Source organism: Anolis sagrei, chromosome 10 (genome assembly GCF_037176765.1).
Source record: "Anolis sagrei isolate rAnoSag1 chromosome 10, rAnoSag1.mat, whole genome shotgun sequence".
NCBI classification, from domain to species: domain Eukaryota; kingdom Metazoa; phylum Chordata; class Lepidosauria; order Squamata; family Dactyloidae; genus Anolis; species Anolis sagrei.
In genome coordinates, this window is record NC_090030.1 from 10,653,231 (window position 1) to 10,678,295 (window position 25,065).

Genomic DNA, 25,065 nt, shown 5'->3' on the forward strand with positions numbered 1-25,065 from the left:
CGCGGTCTGTCCCCCCTCACGGAGAGAGGCAGGAGGCACTGGACTGACGCGACCCCGCCCCTTCTGTGTATGAAGGACACGCACTGCGGCCAATCCCGTACGCGTGTTTCAGTTTGGAGGCGGTGCCCGACCCACTACGGGCCAATAGGGAAGCGGGGTCTGTCCCCCCTTTACTGAGAGAGGCAGGAGGCACTGGACTGACGCGACCCCGCCTCCTTCTGTGTGTGAAGGACACGCACGGCGACCAATCACGTGAGCGTGTTTCACTTTGGAGGCGGTGCCTGATCCACCGTGGGCCAATAGGGAGGCACGGTCTGTCCCTCCTCACGGAGAGAGGCAGGAGGCGCTGGACTGACGCGACCCCGCCTCCATCTGTGTATGAAGGACACGCACTGCGACCAATCACGTGAAGGTGTTTCACTTTGGAGGCGGTGCTGGATCCACCGCGGGCCAATAGGATCGCGCGCTGTCTTTTCCCTCACGGAGCGAGTCCTGGATAGAAAGAGAGAGAGGCAGGAGCTACTAGACGAGGCGCGACCCCGCCCCTCTGTGTATGAAGGACGCGCACTGCGGCCAATCACGTGAGTGGATTTCACTTTGGAGGCGGTGCTGGATCGACCGCTGGCCAATAGGGGCGCGCGCTGTCTTTTCCCTCACGGAGCGAGTCCTGGATAGAGAAAGAGAGAGGGAGGGAGGCGCCTCTGGAGGGAGCCGGCCTCGCTGGAAGAGAGGTGAGCGAGAGGGAGAGAGGCGTCCTGCTTCCCCAGTCCACCCCCGCTCCGCCTCTGGGCCTGGCCTGCCTCGCGGGGCGGGGGTCCCGTGGTGGCACGTGGGGAGCCAGGGACGCGCGCCCTGTCCAGGTGGGAAAGGAACAAAGGGAGGCCTGCCATGCCTTGCCCTGCCTTGCCTTGCCATGCAGCGCGCGCGCCTGCCTTTGTGTTTGGCTGTCACCGCTGCCTCTTCTCCTGGGCGGGGAGAGGGCGGCTCAGAACAAACAAAGCGGGCCTCTGGGGCGGGGGCCTGCAGGGAGGAAAGGGAAGGAAAGGAAGGATAGAAAGAAGGAAGGAGGAAGGAAGGAAGACGGGGAAGGGGGAGGAAGGAAAGGAGAGGAAGGATAGAAAGAAGGAAGGAGGAAGGAAGGAAAGAAGGAGGGAAGGGGAAAAGGAAGGAAGGGAAGGAGAGGAAGGATAGAAAGAAGGAAGGAGGGAAGGAAGGAAGGAAAGGGAAGCAGGAGGGGGAGGAAGGGAAGGAGAGGAAGGAAACAAGGAAGGAAAGATAGAAAGGAGGAAGGAAGGAAAGGGAAGGAAGAGGGAAGGGAAAAAGGAAGTAAAGAAGGGAGGAGGGAAAGAAGGAAGAGAGGAAGAAGAAAGGAAGGAGGGAAGGGAGGAAGGAAAGAAGTAAGGAAGTAGAGGAGGAAGGAGGGAAGGGAGGGAGGAGGGAAAGAAGGAAGAGAGGGAGGAAAGAAGGAATGAAGGAGGGAAGGTAGGAAGGAAGTAGAAGAGGAAGGAGGGAAGGGAGGGAGGAAGGAAACAAGGAAGGAAGAGAGGAAGAAGGAAGGAGGGAAGGGAGGAAGGAAAGAAGGAAGGAAGTAGAGGAGGAAGGGAGGAGGGGAAAAAGGAAGCAAGGAAGGAAGAGAGGAAAGAAAAAAGGAAGGAAGCAAGGAAGAGTTGGAGGAAATTAAGGAAGGAGAGGAAGGTAGGAAGGAAGTAGAAGAGGAAGGAGGGAAGGGAGGGAGGAAGGAAACAAGGAAGGAAGAGAGGAAGAAGGAAGGGAGGAAGGAAAGAAGGAAGTAGAAGAGGAAGGAGGGAAGAGAGGGAGGAGGGAAAGAAGGAAGCAAGGAAGGAAGAGAGGAAAGAAAAAAGGAAGGAAGCAAGGAAGAGAGGGACGAAAGGAAGGAAGGAGGGAAGGGAGGAAAGAAGTAGAAGAGGAAGGAGGGAAGGGAGGGAGGAAGGAAACAAGGAAGGAAGAGAGGGAGGAAAGAAGAAAGGAAGGAGGGAAGAGAGGAAGGAAAGAAGGAAGTAGAGGAGGAAGGAGGGAAGGGAGGTAGGAGGGAAAGAAGGAAGCAAGGAAGGAAGAGAGGGAGGAAAGAAGGAAGGAAGCAAGGAACGGAAGGAAGGAGGGAAGGGAGGAAGGAAGTAGAAGAGGGAGGAAGGAAACAAGGAAGGAAGAGAGGAAAGAAAGAAGAAAGGGAGGAAGGAAGGAGGGGAGGAAAGAAGAAAGGGAGGGAGGAAGGAAAGAAGGAAATAGAGGAGGAAGGAGGGAAGAGAGGGAGGGAGGAAAGAAGGATGGAAGTAGAGGAGGAAGGGAGGGAGGAAGGAAGCAAGTAAACGAGGTTGAAAGGAAGAAAGGCTGAAAGGAAGAATGAAGGAAGGAATGAATGAATGAATGAAGTAAGGAAGCAACAAAACAAGCAAGGAAAGAAAAAAGAAAGAAAGGGAGGAAGGAAAGTAAAAAAAGGAGGAAAGAAGGACTCCATTAGGCAGCAGGTCACTAAGAGAAATGCATTTGATAATTTTGATCTGTGCTGAATATGACAGTCCCCAAGTTACGAACGAGCCTGGTTCTGTAGATTTTGATCTTCTTAAATGGAATGTGTATGTAAGTCAGAACAGCTACTCATTCATAAGTGTCACTCCAACCAAAGACTTCCTGTATCTATTTCAGATTCCAGTATTAATGTCAAAAATACGTAGTATGATTTGACGTAGGATTTGTGCTACATTAGAACAGTAAAGACAAATATCATTTTAAGTAAAAGAAACATTAAATATTAAATATAAAAAAATGTGTTTGCAAGTACATTTTAAAGTGTAACTCCAGCCAAATTTATGTGTGTGTATATATATATATATATCCATATATATGTCCCTATATATGTGTGTGTGTGTGTGTGTGTGTGTGTATGTGTATGTATGTATATATGCATGCTTTGGATAGCATAGGAATAAGTGAACATCCCTGTAACATTCATTCAAAAGATTTCGCCTCACTTTCTTGCCCTGTGACAATTAGATTTTGAAAATATTGCCTTGTTGTGGAAACAAGGATTGCTGGTAAAGCTTCAGCGGAGACGCCTTTCCCCCATGATAATAACACTTCCAGAAGTGGATTTCCATTCCTAAGGATAGGTTTCTCTCACTTCCTGTTGTCTCAACCCCATTCTTAACTATTAGTTGTTTGTAGGTCGCATGTTTAACCCAGGGACTGCCTGTATTCTTCTTCTAACCAATAATCAAAGGTTTGTTTGTTTTTAAATTTTGTTCCTTAGACAAGGGACACATCTATAGATCTTAAGCAGTTTGACACTAATTGCTGTGACTCTTTGCTAGGGAAGCCTGGAAGCTGTAGTTTTACAAAGCTTGTTTTTTTGCCATGACAAGGACTCAGTGGAGCAGTGGGTTCAAATTATAGGAAAAGAGATTCCATCTGAATATTATGGAGACGCTCCTGTTAAGAGCTGTTTAGCAGTGGAACTCTCTGCCTTGGAGTCCGGTGGAGGCTCCTTCCTTGGAGGCTTTGAAACAGAGTCTGGCCATCTGTCGGGGTGCTTTGATTGTGCTTTTCCTGCATGGCACAAAAAAGGTTTGGACTGGATAGCCTTTGGGGTCTATTTTTGCCTGCCCGGCCATTGTTGTGCATTGGGATTGTCACCTAGAAGCTTGTTATTGAAGACGGATTCATTCTTTCTAAAACATGCTGCCAGTGTGAGAACAAAGCATTGTTCCTTTTAAAAAATACTGGCATGAATACAAAAAGTTTGCTTAAGCCTCAGTCCAGAATCTTAAATGACAACTATCATTTGTTGGTGGTTCACAGTGGTATATATATCTATGAATAGGTGGGGCCTTACAAAGTGAAGAAGAAAGGGTAGATTAGTTCTAAATAACTGCCTTGTTGGATCAAAGGTAAACAGAGATTGAGAAGCCGTAACAATGATAATAGAAACATGGGAAGGGCTTGATTCTAATTTTAACTTCTGTTAAAATTACCGGTCGTTTTGAAAGTCAAATGCAATCTCACACTTAGGAAACTGGAGAAATAACCTAAAAGCCCAGTGTTTGTTCCAAGCACTGTTTCATCAACATGACCTTTGTGGTGCAGGCTATTAACCAGTGTGTATTTTGGCTGAGAAATCCATGTGTCATTATTTGATTACTATGAGAGTCTAAGCAACGTAACACAGTCTTCCCTTTGGGCGAGGCTTCACTCTGGTCATTCCAAATACATAATATAATACATGTAATATTAATAATATTATAATGTAATACAATATAATGCTAATAATACAATATAATAATTGTATATTATATATTACTAAAATATTTCAGTATAGTGGCATAGTACAATATAGTAATATGTAATACTCATATTATGCTATGCTAATATAATATATTGTATGTACATATAGTATTGATCATAATATAATGTAATACAATATAATACTAACAGTAACACAACATAATAATTGCATATTATATATTACATGTAATACTAATAATATTGCTATATAATGGTATAGTACAATAAAGTAATATATAATACCAATATTGTGCTGTTGTAATAACATAATATTTTGTATGTACAATCTTTGATGATAAAATTATAATGTAATATAATATAATACTAATAATACAATATAATAATTGTATATTACATATTACTAATATTGCTATATAGTGGTATAGTGCAATATAGTAATATATAATACTGATATTGTGCTAGGTTAATAAAATAATATATTGTATGTACAATCATATTGATGATAATATTATATTTTAATACAATATAATAATACAACATAATATATATTATGTATTACATGTAATATTACTAATAATATTGCTGAATAGTGGTATAGTACAATATAGTAATATATAATACTAATAGTGTGCTGTTGTAATAACATAATATATTGTATGTACAATCATATTGATGATAATATTATAATGTAATACGATATAATACTAATAATACAATATAATAATTGTATATTACATATTACTAATAATATTGCTATATAGTTGTATAGTGCCATATAGTAATATATAATACTGATATTGTGCTATGTTAATAAAATAATTATTGTATGCACAATCATACTGATGATAATATTATATTGTAATACAATATAATAATAATACAACATAATATATATTATGTATTACATGTAATATTACTAATAATATTGCTGTATAGTGGTATAGTACAATATAGTAATATATAATACTAATAGTGTGCTGTTGTAATAACATAATATATTGTATGTACAATCATATTGATGATAATATTATAATGTAATACGATATAATACTAATAATACAATATAATAATTGTATATTACATATTACTAATAATATTGCTATATAGTTGTATAGTGCCATATAGTAATATATAATACTGATATTGTGCTATGTTAATAAAATAATTATTGTATGCACAATCATACTGATGATAATATTATATTGTAATACAATATAATAATAATACAACATAATATATATTATGTATTACATGTAATATTACTAATAATATTGCTGTATAGTGGTATAGTACAATATAGTAATATATAATACTAATATTGTGCTGTTGTAATAACATAATATATTGTATGTACAATCATATTGATGATAATATTATAATGTAATACAATATAATACTAATAATAATACAATATAATATATTTTATATATTACATGTAATATTACTAATAATATTGCTGTATAGTGGTATAGTACAATATAGTAATATATAATACTAATATTGTGCTATGCTAATAATATAATATATTGTATATACATATAACTTGTGAGCTGCTCTGAGTCCCCTTTGGGATGAGAAGAGTGGGATATAAATATAGTAAATAAATAAAATAAATAAATGGGATGACATTTGAAGGAGTATAAAGGCTTAAGATGATTCTATAGTTCAAAAGGGCTGATCTGACATTTCGGGAAGGATGGCAAGGCATATGCCCAACACCAAGTAGGGATTTTTGAGCCAGTATCATTTGCCAAAAATAACAGGAAAGCATTGGCAGTGAACAGATTCGCCTCATATTAGGAGCTACAGAGCAAGACACATTGTTTGTTTCCTGTTGAGCAAGATGGCACTTCTGCCTCTTGTGAAGGTAAGTGACTAAACCTGAAAATAGGATGTGGGTGTGCCAGGAAAGATATTCTCCCATACAACATAGCTCGGGCAGTCTGAGTTAGGTATCTTATGGCTACCGATGCTAACTGGTTTCCTTGTCTCTTGTTTCATCAGGGGCTGAGGCTGGCTCTCTGAGAATGGTGTGTACATCCCAGTGGCTGGAGAGGAGGAAGCCCATTGCCCAGTTGCCTTATCTTCTGTGAAGACGCAGCCATGTCTGTAATGATAGCGAGGAAGAAAGTGACACGGAAATGGGAGAAGTTGCCAGGAAGGAACACGTTTTGTTGCGATGGGCGCATCATGATGGCCCGACAGAAGGGCATTTTCTACTTGACCCTCTTCCTCATTGTGGGAACGTGTGCCCTCTTCTTTGCTTTTGAGTAAGTTCATAGTGGGTGGAACTTTTTCTTGGTGGGGAGGGTTATGAGATTGGCGTAGGTTGGTTGAGCCACAGTTCATCTTCCAATGAGACAGGATGACTCTTTTCTTGGGGAATCCTTAACAGCTGTTAAAGGAGTCAGTGAATATTAATACAGGACATAAAGTGAAATTTTAGGTCATGTATGAATATTGTTGTCTCACTGTCTTTCTTCAGAAATTGAGCGGATGCCTGTTCTTGTGGCTGAACTACTGAAATCAACTTCCGAATGATTTTATAGTGATGTAATTCTAATTTTTATCTTAAACTTTATCTTTTGGCATTTCTGAATTGCACTTGTAAATTTAATAAAGTGCCAGTTAGCCTCATCTCTTACAAATCAGTGAATATGTTAGACGTCAAAATATTTACAAGAGTGCTGTTCCTGGCCAGTATGGAATACTGTATTGAAGGGAAATATTTTATTATTGTTTTGATGACTGAGAGGATATGAGTTCAGTCCCACTGGTATGCTGTTGCCACTGTGGATCAAGCCTGAATTGCTGTTGAATGAATGCTTCTCTTAATATGAGTCACATTTGAAAAGATTTGCTGACTATGATGGTTTGTAAATTAGACTATAGTACAAGTATTTTTTTAAAAATGTCACTGCAGCTTATTCTGTGCCAAGGATGCTTACAGCATCCTTTCTGAGAACTGGCTTGCTCTTGAAATGAACTATTCAGGTGCAGTTGGGAAGGCAACTCATGTACTGCTCCGCCGAATTTCTGGGCTAATGGCTCCATAGCTAGTCATTTCTTCAGGACATATAAAATCCTTTCCAGGAAGTAGCTTCCTACACTTACTGCTGAAGCCAGTGTGTTACTTTTAAGTGTGGATTTGTATGTGAGGTACAATTGTCAATAATGTTGGAAGACAATTTTTGAAGAAACGTGAGATATAAACATTTAAAAAATCAACCGGTGAGCTCTCTTAAGTGTTGAAATTAGTAATTTATAGTCCCTTAAGTGATCTGTCTATATTGTTAAAATAGTGATGTAAGTTCCTTGTAGACATTTGCTGAATTGATTCAAAGAATGCTTAATTAGTTATATTAATAACTATTTTTTTGCCTGAATGAAACATGTAGTATAAACTGAACATATTATGTAGCTGACAATGAAGCCTGTGTGTTGTCCCTAGATTAGGAATAGATTGAGGTGTGAAAAAGATCTTGGAGTTCTTGTGTACAAGTTAAACATGAGCCAACAATGTCAGCTTAAAAAGCCAATGGGATTTTGCCCTGTATCAATAGGAGTCTCCCCATGCTCTATTCTGCCTTGGTCGACCACACCTAGAATACTGTGTCCAATTCTGGGCACCACAATTCAAGAGAGATATTGACAAGCTGGAATGTGTCCAAAGAAGGGTAACTCAAGTGATCAAGGGTCTGGAGAACAAGCCCTATTAGGAACAGCTTAAAGAGCTGGGCATGTTTAGCCTGAAGAAGAAAATGCTGAGAGGAGACATGATGAGGGCCATGTATCAAAATGTGAGAAGTCATAGGGAGGAGGGAGCAGGCTTGTTTTCTGCTTCCCTAGAGACTAGGATGCAATGGAGCAATGGCTTCAAATTACAAGGAAGAAAGGAGATTCCACCTGAACATGAGGAAGAACTTCCTAACTGTCTGAGGGAGCTGTTCATCAATGGGACTCTCTGTCCCGGAGGGTGGTGAAGGCTCATTTGGAGGCTTTTAAGCAGAGGCTGGATGGCCATCTGTTGGGCGGCTTTGATTGTGATTTTCCTGCTTCTTGGCAGAATGGGATCGGACTGGATGGCCCAAGAGGTCTCTTCCAACTCTATGATTTAGTTGGAATATGAAATTCCTCTGATTATCTTGTGATTTGGCACATTTTCATTACAAGGACATTGATCCCAATTTTTGGGTTGGTTCTGTATATGCACATGGTAAATCTCTAGTTGATGCCATGGGATTTTTAGTTTGAATCAGTTTGGTTTGAGATGTTACACATGTGTAAATAAGGCTATTGATAGCAATTCGTCTTCTGTCCCATATGTCTGTGCTACCGTTGATTCTCATCTGCTATACATTATTGTTGACAATTCATTCAAGACCGAAAAAATAGGAATGCATTAGTTATTCAAGTGGTGCTCCTGTCTTAAAGGGAGAGTAAATCTCTAAAACAAGAAAAGTGGGTAGAACATGACATCTTTCGCAAGTTTATTTATTATTTAATCATTCACATATCTGCACATATAGAAGACTCTGTCAATAGAAGAATGCAGAGTAGTGTGTCCTGAAATGAGAGAAAATGTTTCAAATGACTTAAATATTAAAGAAAAATGCAAAAAATGTATATAGACTCTTTTTTCCCTATCTTTGAGAAAGAGAAGCTGCTGTCAGCCTCATTCTAGTCTTAGATGTGAAGACTTAAAAACCTTCACTTTTGCTCTATTATTCATCTTTAGTTTACTTTCAGAAAAGTTGTGCTTATTTTGTTCTAAGTTCAAGTGTTTTCTCTATTTTTGTTCTATTGTTCTAATGTTTATTGTTATTGCTTTAATGTTTATTGTTTTGCTTTATGAGTTTTATTGTTGTATTTGTTATGCTGTTGTTTTATTGAGGGCCTTGGCCTTTTGTAAGCCGCAACGAGTCCTTCGGGAGATGTTAGCGGGGTATAAATAAAGTTAATAAATAATAATAATAAATAATATTTCACATCACTTATTTCCTATTGCACATCTGAACCAGCTTGTACTATTGTGCTCCCTTGTACTGTTGGCAGAGTGTTTCAAAGTGGGGAGTGGGGAGTTTGAATATTACTACCACATAGATGCTTTTCTGATATGTGTCCAAGGCTTTCCTGAATGAAATCCTGTCAGGCACGTCACACAGGCACAGCATGAGAGGTGAAGGAGAAAATCAGAGATTGGTGTACGTGCAGAACATAACCTTTAGAAATGTACAGTAGTGCTATTGTTATCAACTGCCTACCCTATGGGTGAAGGGTGACTGCTTATTCTGCATACGTTTGTGGCTGAATCAAAAACAAAATGTTTTTAAATGCCCAAATCACAAGTTATACTTATGATCTTTCAGTAGAGTTCTTAGGAAAAGATCGGGAATGATCAGCATTTGGGTGTTACTATGAAAAAGGACCAAAATTGGGGCAATAAATTTGCAGAAATTTATTGTGAGAGACCTTTGGGTAGAGCAATCTCTTTTGCATATTCTTCTGCCCTAGCAATATTTTTATTTGTCTTTTGGAATTTTATTGGGAGCTTGTCCTAATGAAATGTAGGAAAAGTTACCAAGTTCTGTTTGGTAAATGTCACCTTCTTAAAGCCTAGTTGTTTTAGGTGCTAGGTTCTCTCTAAAGGGTAAAGGTTTCCCCTGACATTAAGTCTAGTTGTGTCCAACTCTGCAGGGTGGTGCTCATCTCCATTTCTAAGCCAAAGAGCTGGTGTTGTCCGTAGACACCTCCAAGGTCATGTGGCCACCATGACTGCATGGAGTGCCGTTGTTTTCCCGTGGAAGTGGTACCTATTGATCTACTCACATTTGCATGCTTTCGAACTGCTAGATTGGCAGAAGCTGGGCCTAACAGCGGGAGCTCACCCCTCTCCTCAGATTCGAACCACCGGGCTTTTGGTCACCAAGTTCAGCAGCTCAGCAGTTTAACCCGCTGCACCACCGGGGGCTCTCTAGTCACAGTGAAATACAGGATTAATTTACAACATTTTTATGCGTTGTGTAAGCTTAAAGTTCTTTACATCGCTTACTCTAAATAAACATACTTTTAGCTACAAAATAAAAACAGAAATGCAAAATACGTGTTTTAATTTGTAGCTAAAAGTATGTTTATTTAGAGTAGACTGCATTTGACATTGCATACAAATATGCCATGTCAAAGCTTAACCAGACAGATAATTATATTTCTGTTTGTCTGACTTGCAATCTGTAACTGTTGCCACCTGACAATTTGACCCTGCTCTGCCCAAAAAGTAACACACTAAATGAATTAAGTATCTATTTTCACAGATCTATTGCCAAAATATAACGAAAATGCATTAATTGTAGAATCAAAGTCATGATGAAAATAGATAACTTTACATTGAAAACATTTTACAGATGTGTATTTGCTATCTAGGATTTTGACATATGTTACCCAGTTCAATTTTTTGTAAGTCCCTACACCACCTGGAAATCTTGTGTGTTTAATGAGGATGCAGTAATAGGGAACAATTTCTTCAACTTTCTTCACTGCCACATATCTGGCATATCATGGGTTTTTCTCCATCTGCATTTTTCTGTCTTCCCATTTGCTTCATTAATTTTGGATCTTCAGTATGCGAAGGAGCAGCACAGACATTATCTGGGAGAATACAATGCTTTGGAGCAGAGGAGTCTTGAAAACAACTAGTACTAACTACTCCAGACAAATAATTATTATTCTGTTTGGCCTGATTTGCTATCAGTAACTGTTGTCGCTTGACAACTTGACTTTGCCCTGGGCAAGGTGCAATTGTGTTGCGTATCTTTCACTTCAAGACCATCTGCACCTCTTTCCTTATTCATTTTGGCAAGGTGCCTCCTCAATTGTAGTTCTTAAAAAGCTGATGTAATGAGTTAAACGCTTGGGTATATATTTCTTGGTTTATGTCTGCAAGAGGTAATATTTGTAATGGTTAATAAGTGATATGCTGTCAGTTTAACCATAGCATTTTCAAGGTCATTTTGGGTAGATATCTTTCATGTGCAGCCTCATGGCTACCTGCTCATTGGCTATCTTGCCTCCTATCTGCCACCAATTTCTCATTGCAGAAACTCTTTATCCCAGTAGTTCTCAACCTGTGGGTCCCCAGATATTTTGGCCTTCAGCTTCCAGAAATCCTAACAGCTGGTAAACTGGCTGGGATTTCTGGGAGTTGTAGGCCAAAACACCTGGGGAACCACAGGTTGAGAACCACTACTTTACCCTGATTGTCTCAAGTTAGGACTGGGAGATTGAGTTGAGCTGTGCTTTTCTAGGTTGGCAGCTGTAGTTGAAAATCTGTGTTAGTAGTTTGCTCACTTATCTTGCCATATAAAGCTACTAGTTCTTTTAGGCAGAAATGGGAGCCAGTGTAATCATTTTGACTCCATTCTGCATTTCTGTATGGAAAATTGAAACACTGGCTCACTGTTATCTCAGAATTACTAGATAGTAGTAAATAGCTAGGAGAAGCAGCAGCATAGGGAAGTGCCTTACCAGTCCTGACTAATTTTACAAGTTTGTGTTAGCAAGTGTGTGGCTTGCAATTTCCTACCCGATGAGCAGTACTTCAGAACTAGTTTGTATTGTAGTTTCATTGCTTCCAGCAATGTATTGTTGTTCTTCGCTCTGCAATTTGTTTGCTATCTTTCAGTCTCTTCTTTTGTCTCTTTACCCCAGTGGTTCTCAACATATGGGTCTCCAGGTGTTTTGGCCTTCAACTCCCAGAAATCCTAACAGATGGTAAACTGGCTGGGATTTCTGGGGGTTGTAATCCAAAACACCTAGGGACCCACAGGTTGAGAACCACTGCTTTACAGGAAAAAAGTGAAGTAAAAGAGGTGTTGAACAGTTCTGCCTTTTCATTATTATTTGTTGGCATTTTACTATCCTTGCTGAGCAGCGGTCCCCCCATTTTCTTGGTCATCCTCTTCTCTTTGTTTCTTCCTGTTTCTCACCTCATGCGCAATGGAGGACCTCCTTGCTTGTTGCACTCCAAGTGGCCAGCTACTGGTCAAGGGACATTTAATCAAATACCAAGCTTGCAAACTCTGTTTTGTCTGTTTGTTAAAAATTTGTTAAAAATGTAATACAATTGTCTGGTTGATACTGACACGATAAATAAAATAACTTCATTTTGAGTTTTAGCTTTCCTTACGCTATTTCTGCAAGCGTGGTTGCACCCCTATTTAATTCCTTGCAAATTCATCCATCTTTTCATTTCCTTGAACATACTTTCCCCCTTTTCTTTTTCCCTCAAGTTTGCTATGCAGCTGAATTGCCTCCTTTGGGTGTTTCTTCTTCTTCTTTGATTCCATGCTAGAGAAGTTGCACAGTAGCTTTTCCTTCTGTTTGTTTGTTTATTTATTTACTTTATTTGTATACTGCCCTTCTCAGTCCTCAGGCAACCCAGGGTGGTTTACAATGGCAATGATTCGATGACCCAAAACACCATAAAACACCACAAAACATTTAAAAACATTAACACATAATATAAAACCATAACAAGAATATTAAAACAGATTATTTGCGTCTCTTAATAAAAAACATTGTCCCATCTCGTCGTCCAGTTATTCCAATTCCTATGTCTTTTACCTTGCATTTTCAAACGCTTGCTCAAACAACCAAGTCTTGACTCCTTTACGAAATGTTAACAGTGAGGGGCCAATCTAATGTCCTCAGGAAGGGTGTTCCATAGCTTAGGGGCCACCACTGAGAAGGCCCTGTCTCTCGTCCCCACCAAACGTGTTTGTGATGCAGGTGGGATCGAGAGCAGGCCTCCCCAGATGATCTTAAAATCCTAGCAGGTTCATATGGGAAGATGTGTTCAGACAGGTAAGTTGGGCCAGAACCGTTGTATGTCTTCAAGTTGTTTCTTGCTTACAATGACCCTAAGGTGAACCTAGCAGTGTTTTTTTCCTTGGCATAATTTGTTCAGAGTGGGTTGCCTTTGCCACTCTCCAAGACTGAGAGTGTGTGACCTGGCCAAGGTACGCAGTGAGTCTCCATGGCCAAGTAAAGATTTGAACCTTCATGTCCAGTGTTGTAAGCCGACGCTCAAACCACTGCATCATTTCCTTAGGCATTAACTCAGTAGAGGAGGTAAAGAGCTCCCAGTGGCGTAATGGGTTAAACCCATGTGCTGGCAGGACTGCTGACCGAAATGTTGGTGGTTTGAATCGGGAATGGAATGAGCTCCTGTCTTGTCAGCTCCAGCTTCTCATTCAGGGACATGAGAGAAGCCTCCCATAGGATGGTAAAACATCTGGGCGTTCCCTGGGCAACGTCCTTTCAGACAGCCAATTATCTCACAACAGAAGCAACTTGCAGTTTCTCAAGTTGCTCCAGACACAAAAAAAAAAAAAAAAAAACAGAGGAGGCATTATAGAGGAAAAGAAAAAAATACTTTAAAATAGTACAGCTTCTGCATTTGTGGGACTACTACGCACAATTTCCTCTATGTACGAGTCATTAAATAAGATATGTCCTCTCTAGCAGTTTTCTAGATACTCTAGGTGATTCTATCGTATGCTTCTGTCAGAAGTTACCAGAGAGTCACTGTGAAAAACCCAGCAAATTCCTAGTGAAGTTACTCTCTTAGAATTATATAAGTCCTCCCTTTATGACTCTATGGTAACTTTTGGCACATTGTCTTAAAGCAGTCTTGAATGTCTCCTGAAGCCTAACTTTGCCGCGCAGCAGTCTTTGTGTTTAATTGCCCTTCCTATGGGCTTCTCTCTTGCTTTAGGTGTCGCTACCTTGCTGTCCATCTGTCCCCAGCGATCCCTGTCTTTGCAGCCATCCTCTTCTTGTTTGCAATGGCCACACTCCTCCGGACAAGTTTCAGTGACCCAGGGGTGATTCCACGAGCCCTACCAGATGAAGCAGCTTTTATTGAGATGGAGATTGGTAAGTGGGTGATAGTTTCCTCGGGACTTGCAAAAATAGTTCTAGCCAACTCAGGCTGTAGATGTGGCTTGGCTCCCTCATTGCTCCTGGATGACAGAGTAGGTGTGGGTGGATGGGCAGGCATAACTTGGCCTAAGCTCCATTAGGAACACTTGGCTTTCATTTTCAGAGGCGACCAATGGAACGGTACCTCCCGGCCAGCGGCCACCCCCACGCATTAAGAACTTCCAGATCAATAACCAGATAGTGAAGCTGAAGTACTGCTACACCTGCAAGATCTTCCGTCCACCCCGTGCCTCACACTGCAGTATCTGTGACAACTGTGTGGGTAAGTGGTTACCCAAAGCCTTGTAGATCTATGTTGTTGATTGAGAAGGAAATGTAATACGGTTGTCCCCCCTGCTTGGTAGTGGGGAAAACCATGAGGACTGAGTAATGCAAGCACAAGAGGGCCCCAAGTTATGAGTTGTTGAACTTCAGTATTCACAGTAGAGATGAGAAACTGAATCTCCGCTCTGCTTAAATGAAATTTCAGTAAGCATGGTCTCCACACCTTAGGCCCTCTCTTCACCCATAGTTTTTTATGAAATGAAAACTGTAGTTCTCAGCTCCTAACCTTTGTGCCTACAAAAAGGAAGTCAGATAGTCTATGTATGTTATGATGGGAATCTCCCTTCCAGCACAATTTATATTAGTTCTACCTGAGCATGGAATATTACTGGTTTTCTTCATGGTCATTACGGATGAAAATGGCATTTAGTTGTGAATTGATGGCAGCTAGTTTTAACTGCAGTTGGCCTTCGTTTTTAAATTGTGTTGTTTTATTTTATTTTCTGTGTCAATAGTGGTTGTTTTTATAATTTTATTGTTTTATACTCATGTATCATCTTATGTTATATACTGCACTTGGAGTGCCTTGTAAGCAACTCCAAGTCCCTTTTGAGGGATACTCAAAAGGGACTTGGAGTTGGGATTAGTAGTAGTGGGATACTACTACTACTACTAATAAATATTATTGCATTGCACTTATCCCCTTTCCAAAATATTTGCTTTCTGGATATTTGAGTATTTTCAAGCTGTGATTGCTTGAATTTGTGGATATAATGGGACAACCATACACACATAAACCCCACCATATGATAACTTAATCTGTGACAGAGACTTTGTTCATAGAGTCAGTTTTTGCCATGTAGGCATCAAAGAAGAATGCATCTCTGGACAACTTTTCCATTTTAACAATTGGTGTATGTTTCCTAGCCAGTGTAGGGCAGAGACATGTGATGCATGACTGGTTTATTAGTGGAATTTTGATACACATGTTGACTTCTTTCTGCAAATTGTATTATTAGCATGGAGAGAGATTAACTAGGTATTTTTAATTACAAAAATGTGAGTCAAGCACTGAAAGGGTTAAATGGAAGCAATTACTCAACAAAAGCTGGAGTTCTATATAAGCATGGGTGCCTGTAGCTTAGTTGGCCTCAGTGTTAGTTTGCCTCATTATATGAGAGGTATCAGTCTGAGAGAGCCCTCAGTGTGAGAAGGCCTCAGTGGGAGAAAGGCCTCAGTGTTATTAGGCCTCAGTGTTAGTAGCCTCATTTTGAGAAGGCCTGGTGTTAGAAGCTTTGGCGAGAGAAGCTCCAGGTTGAAGGCCATCGTATGTGAAGCTCCAATGGGAAGGCTGCTGTTTATAAAGCTACTTTTTGTAAGTTTGGTGTGAGAAGAAGGCCTGTGCGAGCCAAGCTGTTTATCTGCATGAGAAAGAAGGCCAGCTTGGAAGCAAAGAAGGAAGTGTAAAGAACTTTATTGGTGTTGTAGAAACCATTGTTATTGTAAATAGTGCAACCATTTTTTACTACAAAGAAAAGCCCCTATGGAAGAGATAACATTGGTCTGTGTTTTGGTTTGTTTTATCACTTCTGGCTACTGGTGCTGGGTCACGCTGCTGCTAATAATTTACTCTGCTGTACAATTATGAGGAGGGTCTTTTGTCAAGAAGCCCACTCGGCCAACAGAGATCACTGACATGCTTTTCTGACTCTTCTTGCAGAGCGGTTTGACCATCATTGCCCCTGGGTGGGGAACTGCGTGGGGAAGAGGAATTACCGCTACTTCTACCTCTTCATCCTTTCCTTGTCTCTTCTCACCATCTACATTTTCTCCTTTAACATTGTCTACGTTGCCCTCAGTGAGTCCATGTTGGGGTTGAGGGGGTTTGTATTGTGGAAAATGGGCGGGACATTTGAGAAGGGGTCGTTTTGGTGCTGACTTTCTGAGTTTGGTCGTTACTGGTCAACTCCTTATTTTTCTCTTCTTCAGAATCCTTGAACATTGGATTTTTGAACACTCTAAAAGAAACTCCGGGGACATATCCTTTTTACCACAGCTACCTCTAATTTGCCTGTCAGAGGCAAGGAATGGGAGAGATGTTTCTGATCTCTCCTTAACTGAGGGGAGCAGCGTAAAATGTGTGATTTGTAAAGTGTATGTAGTGCAGTCCATAATCCTTAACTCAGCTGCTCACAGCCCTGGAGGTTTTGATCTGCTTTTTCACACTTTGGTCTGTGGTGGGTTTAACCGGCTTCCACACTTTCCTGGTAGCACTGAACCAGACAACAAATGAAGATGTGAGTATTTTCTGTATATACTCGAGTATAAGCTGAGTTTTTCAGTCCTTTTCTTAGGCTGAAAAAACCCCCCTCGGCTTACCTCGAGTCAAGGTTATTTATTATTTTACTCTATTATTATTGTTATTATTATTATTGTTATTATTATTATTATTATTATTACATTTACATTATTTTACTCTATTATCATTATTATTACATTTACATTATTTTACTCTATTTATTATTATTACATTTGTTGTTTTACTCTATTATTGTTGTTATTACATTTATTATTTCAATCTATTATTATTGTATTTATTATTTTATTCTGTTACTATTATTACATTTTCATTATTTTACTCTATTATTTTTATTACAAAGGAAAACATGACAAGCAAAACCAGTATAGCTAACATATCAGAGGGTTTTTTGTTTTTGTTTTTTGTGTCATCGTGAAGATCATTACTGATAGTGCTTCAGGATTCTTTTGAAACTTTTTTATGTTGGTTGCTGTTCTTTTCAGATCAAGGGTTCCTGGACTGGGAAAAATCGTGTGCAGAATCCCTACAGTCATGGAAACATTGCAAAGAATTGCTGTGAGGTTCTTTGTGGGCCTTTGCCTCCCAGGTAATACTTGGATGGAGGATCCTGCGATGTGCATTTGAAAAATGATGGCTTGAAGATATGCAGTTTTTTGTGGGTGGTCTCTATCATTGTGGGACCCCTGGTGGTGCAGCAGGTTAAACCGCTGAGCTGCTGAACTTGCTGACTGAAAGGTCGGCGGGTCAAATCCAGGAAGCGGGGTGAACTCCTGCTGTTATGCCAAACTAGCACTTTGAAAACATGTGAATGTGAGTAGATAAGTAGGTCTCACCTTGGCAGGAAGGTAATGGCGCGCCATGCAGATATGCTGGTCACATAACCTTGGAGGTGTCTACAGACTACGCTCGCTCTTTGGCTTAGAAATGGAGATGAGCACCACCTTCCACAGTCGTATACGACTACACTTAATGTCAAGGGAAACCTTAACCTTTTTACCTCTTTCCAGTTCATATCCACTGCTTTGCAGGTCAGAGTCACAAGGGGCAGGTAGTGCCTTCAGCATAGCCACTTGTCTTGGCCAGTTCTTGATAGCACTTTGCAGTGGGCAGAGGAAGGGTTTCTTCATTTCCTCCCTGCTTCCTCCCTTATAGCGTCTTGGACAGGCGGGGCGTCTTGCCACAGGACAGTGCCATACAAGACAGCAATGCTGGGCAGGGCTCCACCACACAAGCCGATAGGAACCCTGACGCCAAAGCCCAGGAAGCCAGTGGTGCCTCAGAAGGTGACAGTGCCCTCCCAGAGGAGAGTTTGGTAAGTGTGAGAGAGGCTGGCTTGCTTAGAATATATTTTCTTGTGTATTTTCCCCCTCCGCCTGCTGAGTCTTGACACAAGCTCTGTCTTCCCCTGATGGTCAGGGGTTTGTCTGGGGGATCATTTTTGTACAGTTTATTATTTATTTACTTCATTGGTATACAGCTTTCCTCACTCCGGGGAGAGGGGGGGGGGGGAAGGCACACACTCAAAATGGTTTCCAACATATACATGCCAAAATTCACCTCCTAACACACATATGAGAAACGTAACATGAAATAACAATAACATATAACTATCAATTAAATTATAAAACGTAAAAAATTGCATTAAGATTTATCCATATGAGATGGGGGGAGTAGCTGGTGGTACTATTGCTACTATCCAGATTAAAACAGTTCTTCCTAAAACATAGTAACCAATAATCCTAGTTAATAGTTTGCATGGATTTTGCTTTGAAAATGTATTAAATTCTAGTGAATGGTAAAGTATGTTAAACTTATTTTGCACAACTTGCCATTTGAATATAGGTCTAGACACGTTTCATTATTTTTGAATGTATAATTTCTGATTGTATATTAGATTGTTTGTATCAATAATTAATAAAATAATATCAACCTCCCCCCCAAAAAAACCATAATAACACTTAAACATTAAAAGGGGAGGTTAAAAACCTATTAATATAAACATTAAAATCACATAATCTGAAAATCATAATCTAAGGCCATTCCAATATCAATTGCACATAATCCCTGTTCGTACCTTGTATTGCTTATTCCCCAAAGGCTTGGTCCCACAGCCACGTTTTTCCTTTTTTCCTGAAAGCCAAGAGGGAGGGTGTTGATCTAATTGTGTTGGGGAGGGAGTTCCGTAGTTGAGGAGCCACTGCTGAGAAGGCTCTGTCTCTTGTTCCCACCAATCGCATATGTGAAGGAGGTGGGACTGAGAGCGGGTCCTCTCCGGATGAGCTTAACCTCCTTGATGGTTCATAGAGGGAGATAAGTTCAGACAGGTAAGCTGAGCTGAAACCATTTAGGACTTTATAGGCCAAAGCCAGCACTTTGAATTGTTATCAGTCACAGAATGGTAGCCAGTGGAGCTGGCATAACAGGGGGGTTGTGTGCTCTCTGTACCCCACTCTGGTGAGCAGTCTGGCTGCCCCTTCTTTAGAAACCTTTAAAAAGAGTCTCAAACTTGGCATTGCCGTTGCGCCTTCAGAGAGTAGTCACACAACCCTATGCTATTGCTCCCTCTCAGCGTTCTGTCCCAGAAGTTTCTCCTCCCCCCCACCTTGTATGTAGGTTTGTTTATCATCCCGTCTCTCCATGAATTCTCCCTACAATTAGTTTTACCCTCTTATCACACCCAGAGCTTTTAAATCACTTTATGTACATGCGATCCGCTCTCTGTTATTATGTTTTGGTTTTGTGTGTATTGTTTATATGTTTTGATTTTTCCCCTTTATTATTATGTTATTTATTTTATTATAATTTTGTATTTTTTGTATTGTAATTAGTTGTTCGGGCTTGGCCCCATGTAAGCCGCTCTGAGTCCCCATTGGGGGAGATGGTGGCAGGGTATAAATAAAGATGATGATGATGATGATGATGATGATTATTATTATTATTATTATATTGGACCAACTGGAGCTTCTGAACATTCTTCAAAGGCAGCCCCACATAGAGTGCATTGCAGTAGTCTATTCGGGATGTAACAAGAGTTTGGACAACCGTGGTCAAGTGTGGCTTCCCAAGTCAATGGCATGTAATGCCTCAAAACAATTGGAAATGAGAGGATTTCTTGAAAGGAGCATTTCTGATAGGAATCTGTTGTGATTCACCCTTTTTCTTTCCCTCGCCAGCTCTCTGTGCCAGTGTGCAATGTGCCACCTGCTGCTGTGGAACCGTCTGTTCCATCCTTGGATCATGAACGGGCAACGCATTAGCCTCTGAAATGGACACAAGCTCTGCCTTTGTTTGGCGTTCTTCTTGTGAAGTTGCAGAGTGGACAAGGTGGGAACAGCTGGCCGGACAATGGCCCTGTGGTTCCCTGTGGCTGTTCGTTTAACGGTGGTTGTGGCCTGTGTCTACATACTGGAGGGGTGCCAGCACTCCCTTTTCCTATGGATGCTGAGCGCTTCTTGGGCTGCTGAAAAGACTCTTCGTTGAGAGGCAGTTGCTGCTGGTTGAGTCAGCCTCCCTGTCACCTGCATTTCCTCTCTAATATTATTAAGTGCATCTCCAGCCGCAACTCAGACATCTCCAACGCATGAAATCTGCTGGGAAGAAGATGGAGCTGAGGGCAGTCTTCTGTGCCAAGTTTCTGCCTTTGACTGCAGTATTCTGTTTGCCTGGACTTGGTGGCCAGTGGAACCAGGTTTCTAAAGATAGCTATAGCCAACCATGTAACTGTCAAACAGTGCCATGTGGTATCTGAGAGCCCCAAGTGACCGGAAGTCTTAAAATAAGCGGTCCAGGGAGTTCCAGATCCTATGTTGCTCCAGGTTCCCTTTGTTATTAAGTATTGGAATTCCGTGGTGAGGCATCACTTTCCTCTCTCTTCCCTTTCACCCCATGTCAGTCAGCCTTTCTGGGCATCTCTGAGCCCTTGCTTCCTGCCTCCCTTCATTTTTTACAGCCTTAGTTGCTTAAATTGGTTATTAGTAATGGTTGGCTCTCCTTGAAAGGCACACAAGGGTATCAAGGTGATAAGGGAGCAGCATAACTGGTTGCACTTTGCTAGAAAGGCAATCCCTGCACAGGAAATAAGAGATTGACACTAATTTTGTGACTTTTTTTGCAACTCTCTGGTCCTGCTGTGTCCTGAGCTCAGTTGACCCAGTTGTAAGCGTGCTTTTTTGGTCGTCTCAGAGTAAACAGTAACTGGTTTGTCTAGTCCATCGTGTGTTCCTCAGCCCCTTCCCTCTGACGACGTGGAGGGAGAGCTGTGAGAAATCGGGTTGATAGCTGGCCCTTGGAACCATTTCAGGCAAATTCATTCAGCGCCATATGATTTCATTGTAAATGTGCCAGTCCCACTGAAGGTGGGAAGTCTATTTTTATGCTCCCTTGTAAAAACAATAACATGCCATATGAAAAACTGATGTGTGTGGAAGAAGACTAGCTGGAACTCTGACATACTCTCTTCATGCAGGAGGGCAATAAAAACAGACATTGTGTAATTCCACCACTGATTTGAATGTCTCCCAAATGCAGAGGGCCTGGAGTAAGAACAGAGCAGCCTCTTCAACTTGCGGTCCTTCAAGTGGTTTGTACCCCAGCTCCCAGGATTCCTGACCATTGGAAACGCTGGCTAAGGCTTCTGGGAGTTGGAGGGTCACAGGTTGAAGAGGCCTGGAATAGAGAATTGTTGACCATCTATTCTTGTCTCCAAGGTGGAACCATTCTTCAGGAGATAATTGTAGAATTGTTACTCCCCTTATGTTGATGAGATTTGGATGTACTGAGGCTCTATTCTTTGTTTTGGCTGAGCTTGTGATAATATTTTATGTAAAAGGGTAACATCGGAGAGTTTGGGTTGCTGTGAGTTTTCCAAGCTGTCTGGCCGTGTTCCAGAAGCATTCTCTCCTGACGTTTCGCCCACATCTTTGGCAGGCATCCTCAGAGGTTGTGAGGTTTGTTGGAACCTAGGCAAGTGAGGTTTATATATCTGTGGGTATATGTCACATTTGCACACTGGCACATTTATATGTCCAGGGTAGGGGAAAGAACTCTTGTCTGCTTGAGGCAGGTGTGAATGTTGTAATTGTTCACCTTGAAGTAGCCTTGCAACTTCAAAGCCTAGCTGTTTCTTGCCTGGGGGAATCCCTTGTTGGGAAGTGTTAGCTGGCCCAGATTGATTCCTCTCTGGAAATCCCCTATTTTCTGAGTGCTGCTTTTCATTTACTGTCTTTGATTTTAGAGGGTTTTTAAATCCTGTAGCCAGAATTCGTTCATTTTCATGGAATTCCCCTGCTTTTTGAGTCTCGCTCTTTATTAACTGTCCTGATCTTAGAGTTTTATATTTTAGAGTTAATAAAGAGCAACACTAAAAAAGCAGAGAAATTCCAGACAAGAATCAGCCAGGGCCAGCTAACACCTCCAAACATAGGATTCCCCCTGGCAGCAATCAGCCAGGCTTTGAAGCTGCAAAGCCATTCAATGCTAATCAAGGTGGCCAATTGCAACATTCACTCCTGCCTCAAGCAGACAAGAAAACATAGGATTCCCCCTGGCAGCAATCAGCCAGGCTTTGAAGCTGCAAAGCCATTCAATGCTAATCAAGGTGGCCAATTGCAACATTCACTCCTGCCTCAAGCAGACAAGAAAACATAGGATTCCCCCAGGCAGCAATCAGCCAGACTTTGAAGCTGCAATGCCATTCAGTGCTAATCAAGGTGGCCAATTGCAACATTCACACTTGCCTCAAGCAGACAAGAGTTCTTTCTCCCACCCTGGACATTCCACAGATATATAAACTTCACTTGCCTAGTTTCCAACAGACCCCCCTCAACCTTTGAGAATGCCTGCCATAGATGTGGGTGAAATATCAGGACAGAATGCTTCTAGGACATGGCCATACAGCTTGGAAAACTCACAGCAACCCAGTGATTCCGGCCATGAAAGCCTTCAACAACACATTGGAGAGTTTCTTTGCATTGTCTTTGATAGACCGGGGAAGGGCTCCTTCCTCTTTTATTTTGGTCTCTGTGGCTTCCTTCTTCCCTCTCGCTGCACAGAGAGACGGACAGGAAGCGACAGGTGCCCATCCAACAGCTTTTGTTAGGCTGAAGCAAGGTTGGAGATTGCCACAACTTTCTGACTGTTAACTGAATCTCAATAGTGTTGCCACCATCATCTTTAGGATCTATTTTACGATGTACTGTGTCAAATTGGTCTGGGGACCAGATAATGTGCGCCTCCAGTCTCAGCAATGAAGGCATTGGAGTTTGGTTTGAAGAGTGTTTTGTATGTTTGTATGTCTCTGTGTGTGCTGCCTTGGCACCAGTGTGCCTCTGCTGCTTGGTGTTGACTCTGTACCACAGCTCCACTTGGCTGTCCTCCCACCAGGTGTGGTTCACCATTTACTTTAACTGCCTCTCTTGTAATAAAAGGCAGCCTGCCTACACAAAGTGAAGGTTTTCCAGGTCACTTGCCTTTGGATTCAAACTAGGGGGCCGTTGACTTTTCCTGATTCAAAATAAGAGATTAGATGATTGACATTGGATAATTCCTTAATCAGTGTTTTTCAGACATGGCTTTTGAGGTGTCTCTAGAACAGTGTTTCTCAACCTGGCAGGGGGTTCCGAGGGGGGTTTAAGGGGAGTCACCAAAGACCATCAGATGCAATTTTTTGAATCCCCCCCCCCATAACCAAATTGAATCTAAAGTTGACCAAAAATTGATTTGTAACACTTTTGGTACTAATGTTGGAGAGTGATCCCTGGTCAAAGTGGTCCCTGGTCAAAAAAAAAAAAAAGAGGTTCAAAACCATTGATTTAGACACTGTACTGGTCCAGAATCATATTGGGTTTTCTAGAGTTTTTTTTTTATTCCGTTTGTGCATATTCAGCTTGTGGTCTACTAAGATTCCTAGATCTCTCTCAAGCCAGGGATCATCCATCCCATATCGGTGCATTTCATTTTTATTGTCTTACATGTAACAGCACCCATCTCTTCCTGCTTGGAAAATTGCCTTTGCTATAGCAGGAGAACTTGAGGTGGTTGAATGTTTTACTACTGTTTCTAAAGAAATGTTTTGTAGTTTGAATTACAAGAAGCTAGATCCGTGCTGGGGGGATAAATGTGGCTTACAGAAAGATCTCTGTTGGAGAATAAATGTGCCGAAACCCTTCCTTTGTTTTGCTAAACAGTACTTGCAACTCTGCTAGCTCAGAAATTGCACCTTTCTGTTGGTGACCAATATGTTATCCTAGCACTTCTCATGACTTAGAAAAAGACTACACCTAGAGAGAGTAAGTGATGCAGTGGGTTAAACCCTTGTGTAGACAGGACTGAAGACTGACAGGTTGGAGGCTCGAATCTGGGGAGAGCGCAGATGAGCTCCCTCTGTCAGTTCCAGCTCCCCATGTGGGGACATGAGAAAAGCCTCCCAGAAGGATGATAAAACATCAAAACATTTGGCGTCTCCTGGGCAACGTCCTTGCAGACACCCAGTTCTCTCACACCAGAAACGACTTGCAGTTTCTCAAGTTGCTCCTGACACAAAAAACAAGACAGTAGGGAGAAGCCAAGTTTCCATAATCTTTCCCCTGCAAGAACAGGCCACCTTTTTTCCTAGTGAGGTTATTTCCTCCTACCACAACGTCATAGGGAGGAGCCCTGGAGACTGGGACGCGGAACAATGGCTTCAAACTACAAGAAAGGAGATTCCATCTGAACATTAGGAAGAACTTCCTGAGTTTTTATTTTTATTTATCGTGTCAGAAGCAACCAGACATTTGTATTACATTTTTAACGAAACAAACAGACAGACAGACAAAACACAACGTTTGCAAGCTTGGTAGTTGATTAAATGTCCTTTGACCAGTACCTGGCCACTTGGAGTGCCTCTGGTGTTACTATAAGAAGGTCCTCCATTGTGCATGTGGCAGGGCTCAGGTTGCATTGCAGCAGGTGGTCAGTGGTTTGCTCTTCTCCACACCCGCATGTCATGGATTATACTTTGTAGCCCCATTTCTTAAGGTTGGCTCTGCATCTCGTGGTGCCAGAGGGCAGTCTGTTAAGCGCCTTCCAAGTTGCCCAGTTTTCTGTGTGCGCAGGAGGGAGTCTCTCATTTGGTATCGGCCATTGATTGAGGTTCTGGGTTTGAGCCTGCCACTTTTGGACTCTCGCTTGCTGGGGTGTTCAGCAGAGCTATTCAGCAGTGGAACAGCTCTACCCTGGAGTGT

At 41.5% G+C, this 25,065-nt stretch overlaps 1 protein-coding gene across 3 annotated transcripts; it reads left to right on the top strand.

Annotated features, from left to right (window-relative positions):
* Nucleotides 1-513: 513 nt before the first annotated feature.
* On the top strand, nt 514-24,008 carry ZDHHC9 (zinc finger DHHC-type palmitoyltransferase 9). 3 transcript variants are annotated; one of them, XM_067471532.1, is made up of 10 exons: nt 514-581; nt 6,265-6,530; nt 14,033-14,193; nt 14,363-14,521; nt 16,244-16,381; nt 16,513-16,559; nt 16,716-16,820; nt 17,326-17,429; nt 17,996-18,155; nt 20,017-24,008. In XM_067471532.1, the coding sequence occupies exons 2-10, from the start codon at nt 6,364-6,366 to the stop codon at nt 20,098-20,100; spliced, it is 1,125 nt and encodes a 374-aa protein (XP_067327633.1). In that variant the 5' UTR covers nt 514-581; nt 6,265-6,363; the 3' UTR covers nt 20,101-24,008. The 3 variants fall into 3 exon arrangements, with proteins under 3 accessions (XP_067327633.1, XP_067327631.1, XP_067327632.1); XM_067471530.1 differs by lacking the exon at nt 514-581 and adding an exon at nt 627-731; XM_067471531.1 differs by lacking the exon at nt 514-581 and adding an exon at nt 750-860.
* The last annotated feature ends 1,057 nt before the right edge of the window (nt 24,009-25,065 follow it).

Bases quoted from the DNA above. Each gene is read 5' to 3' on its own strand.
- ZDHHC9 (XM_067471532.1), top strand. From the start codon at position 6,364: ATGTCTGTAATGATAGCGAGGAAGAAAGTGACACGGAAATGGGAGAAG. The intron at 16,560-16,715 runs ACATATCCTTTT...ACTCAGCTGCTC, and splicing joins CTCTAAAAGAAACTCCGGGG to ACAGCCCTGGAGGTTTTGAT. The intron at 17,430-17,995 runs GTAATACTTGGA...CCTCCCTTATAG, and splicing joins TGTGGGCCTTTGCCTCCCAG to CGTCTTGGACAGGCGGGGCG.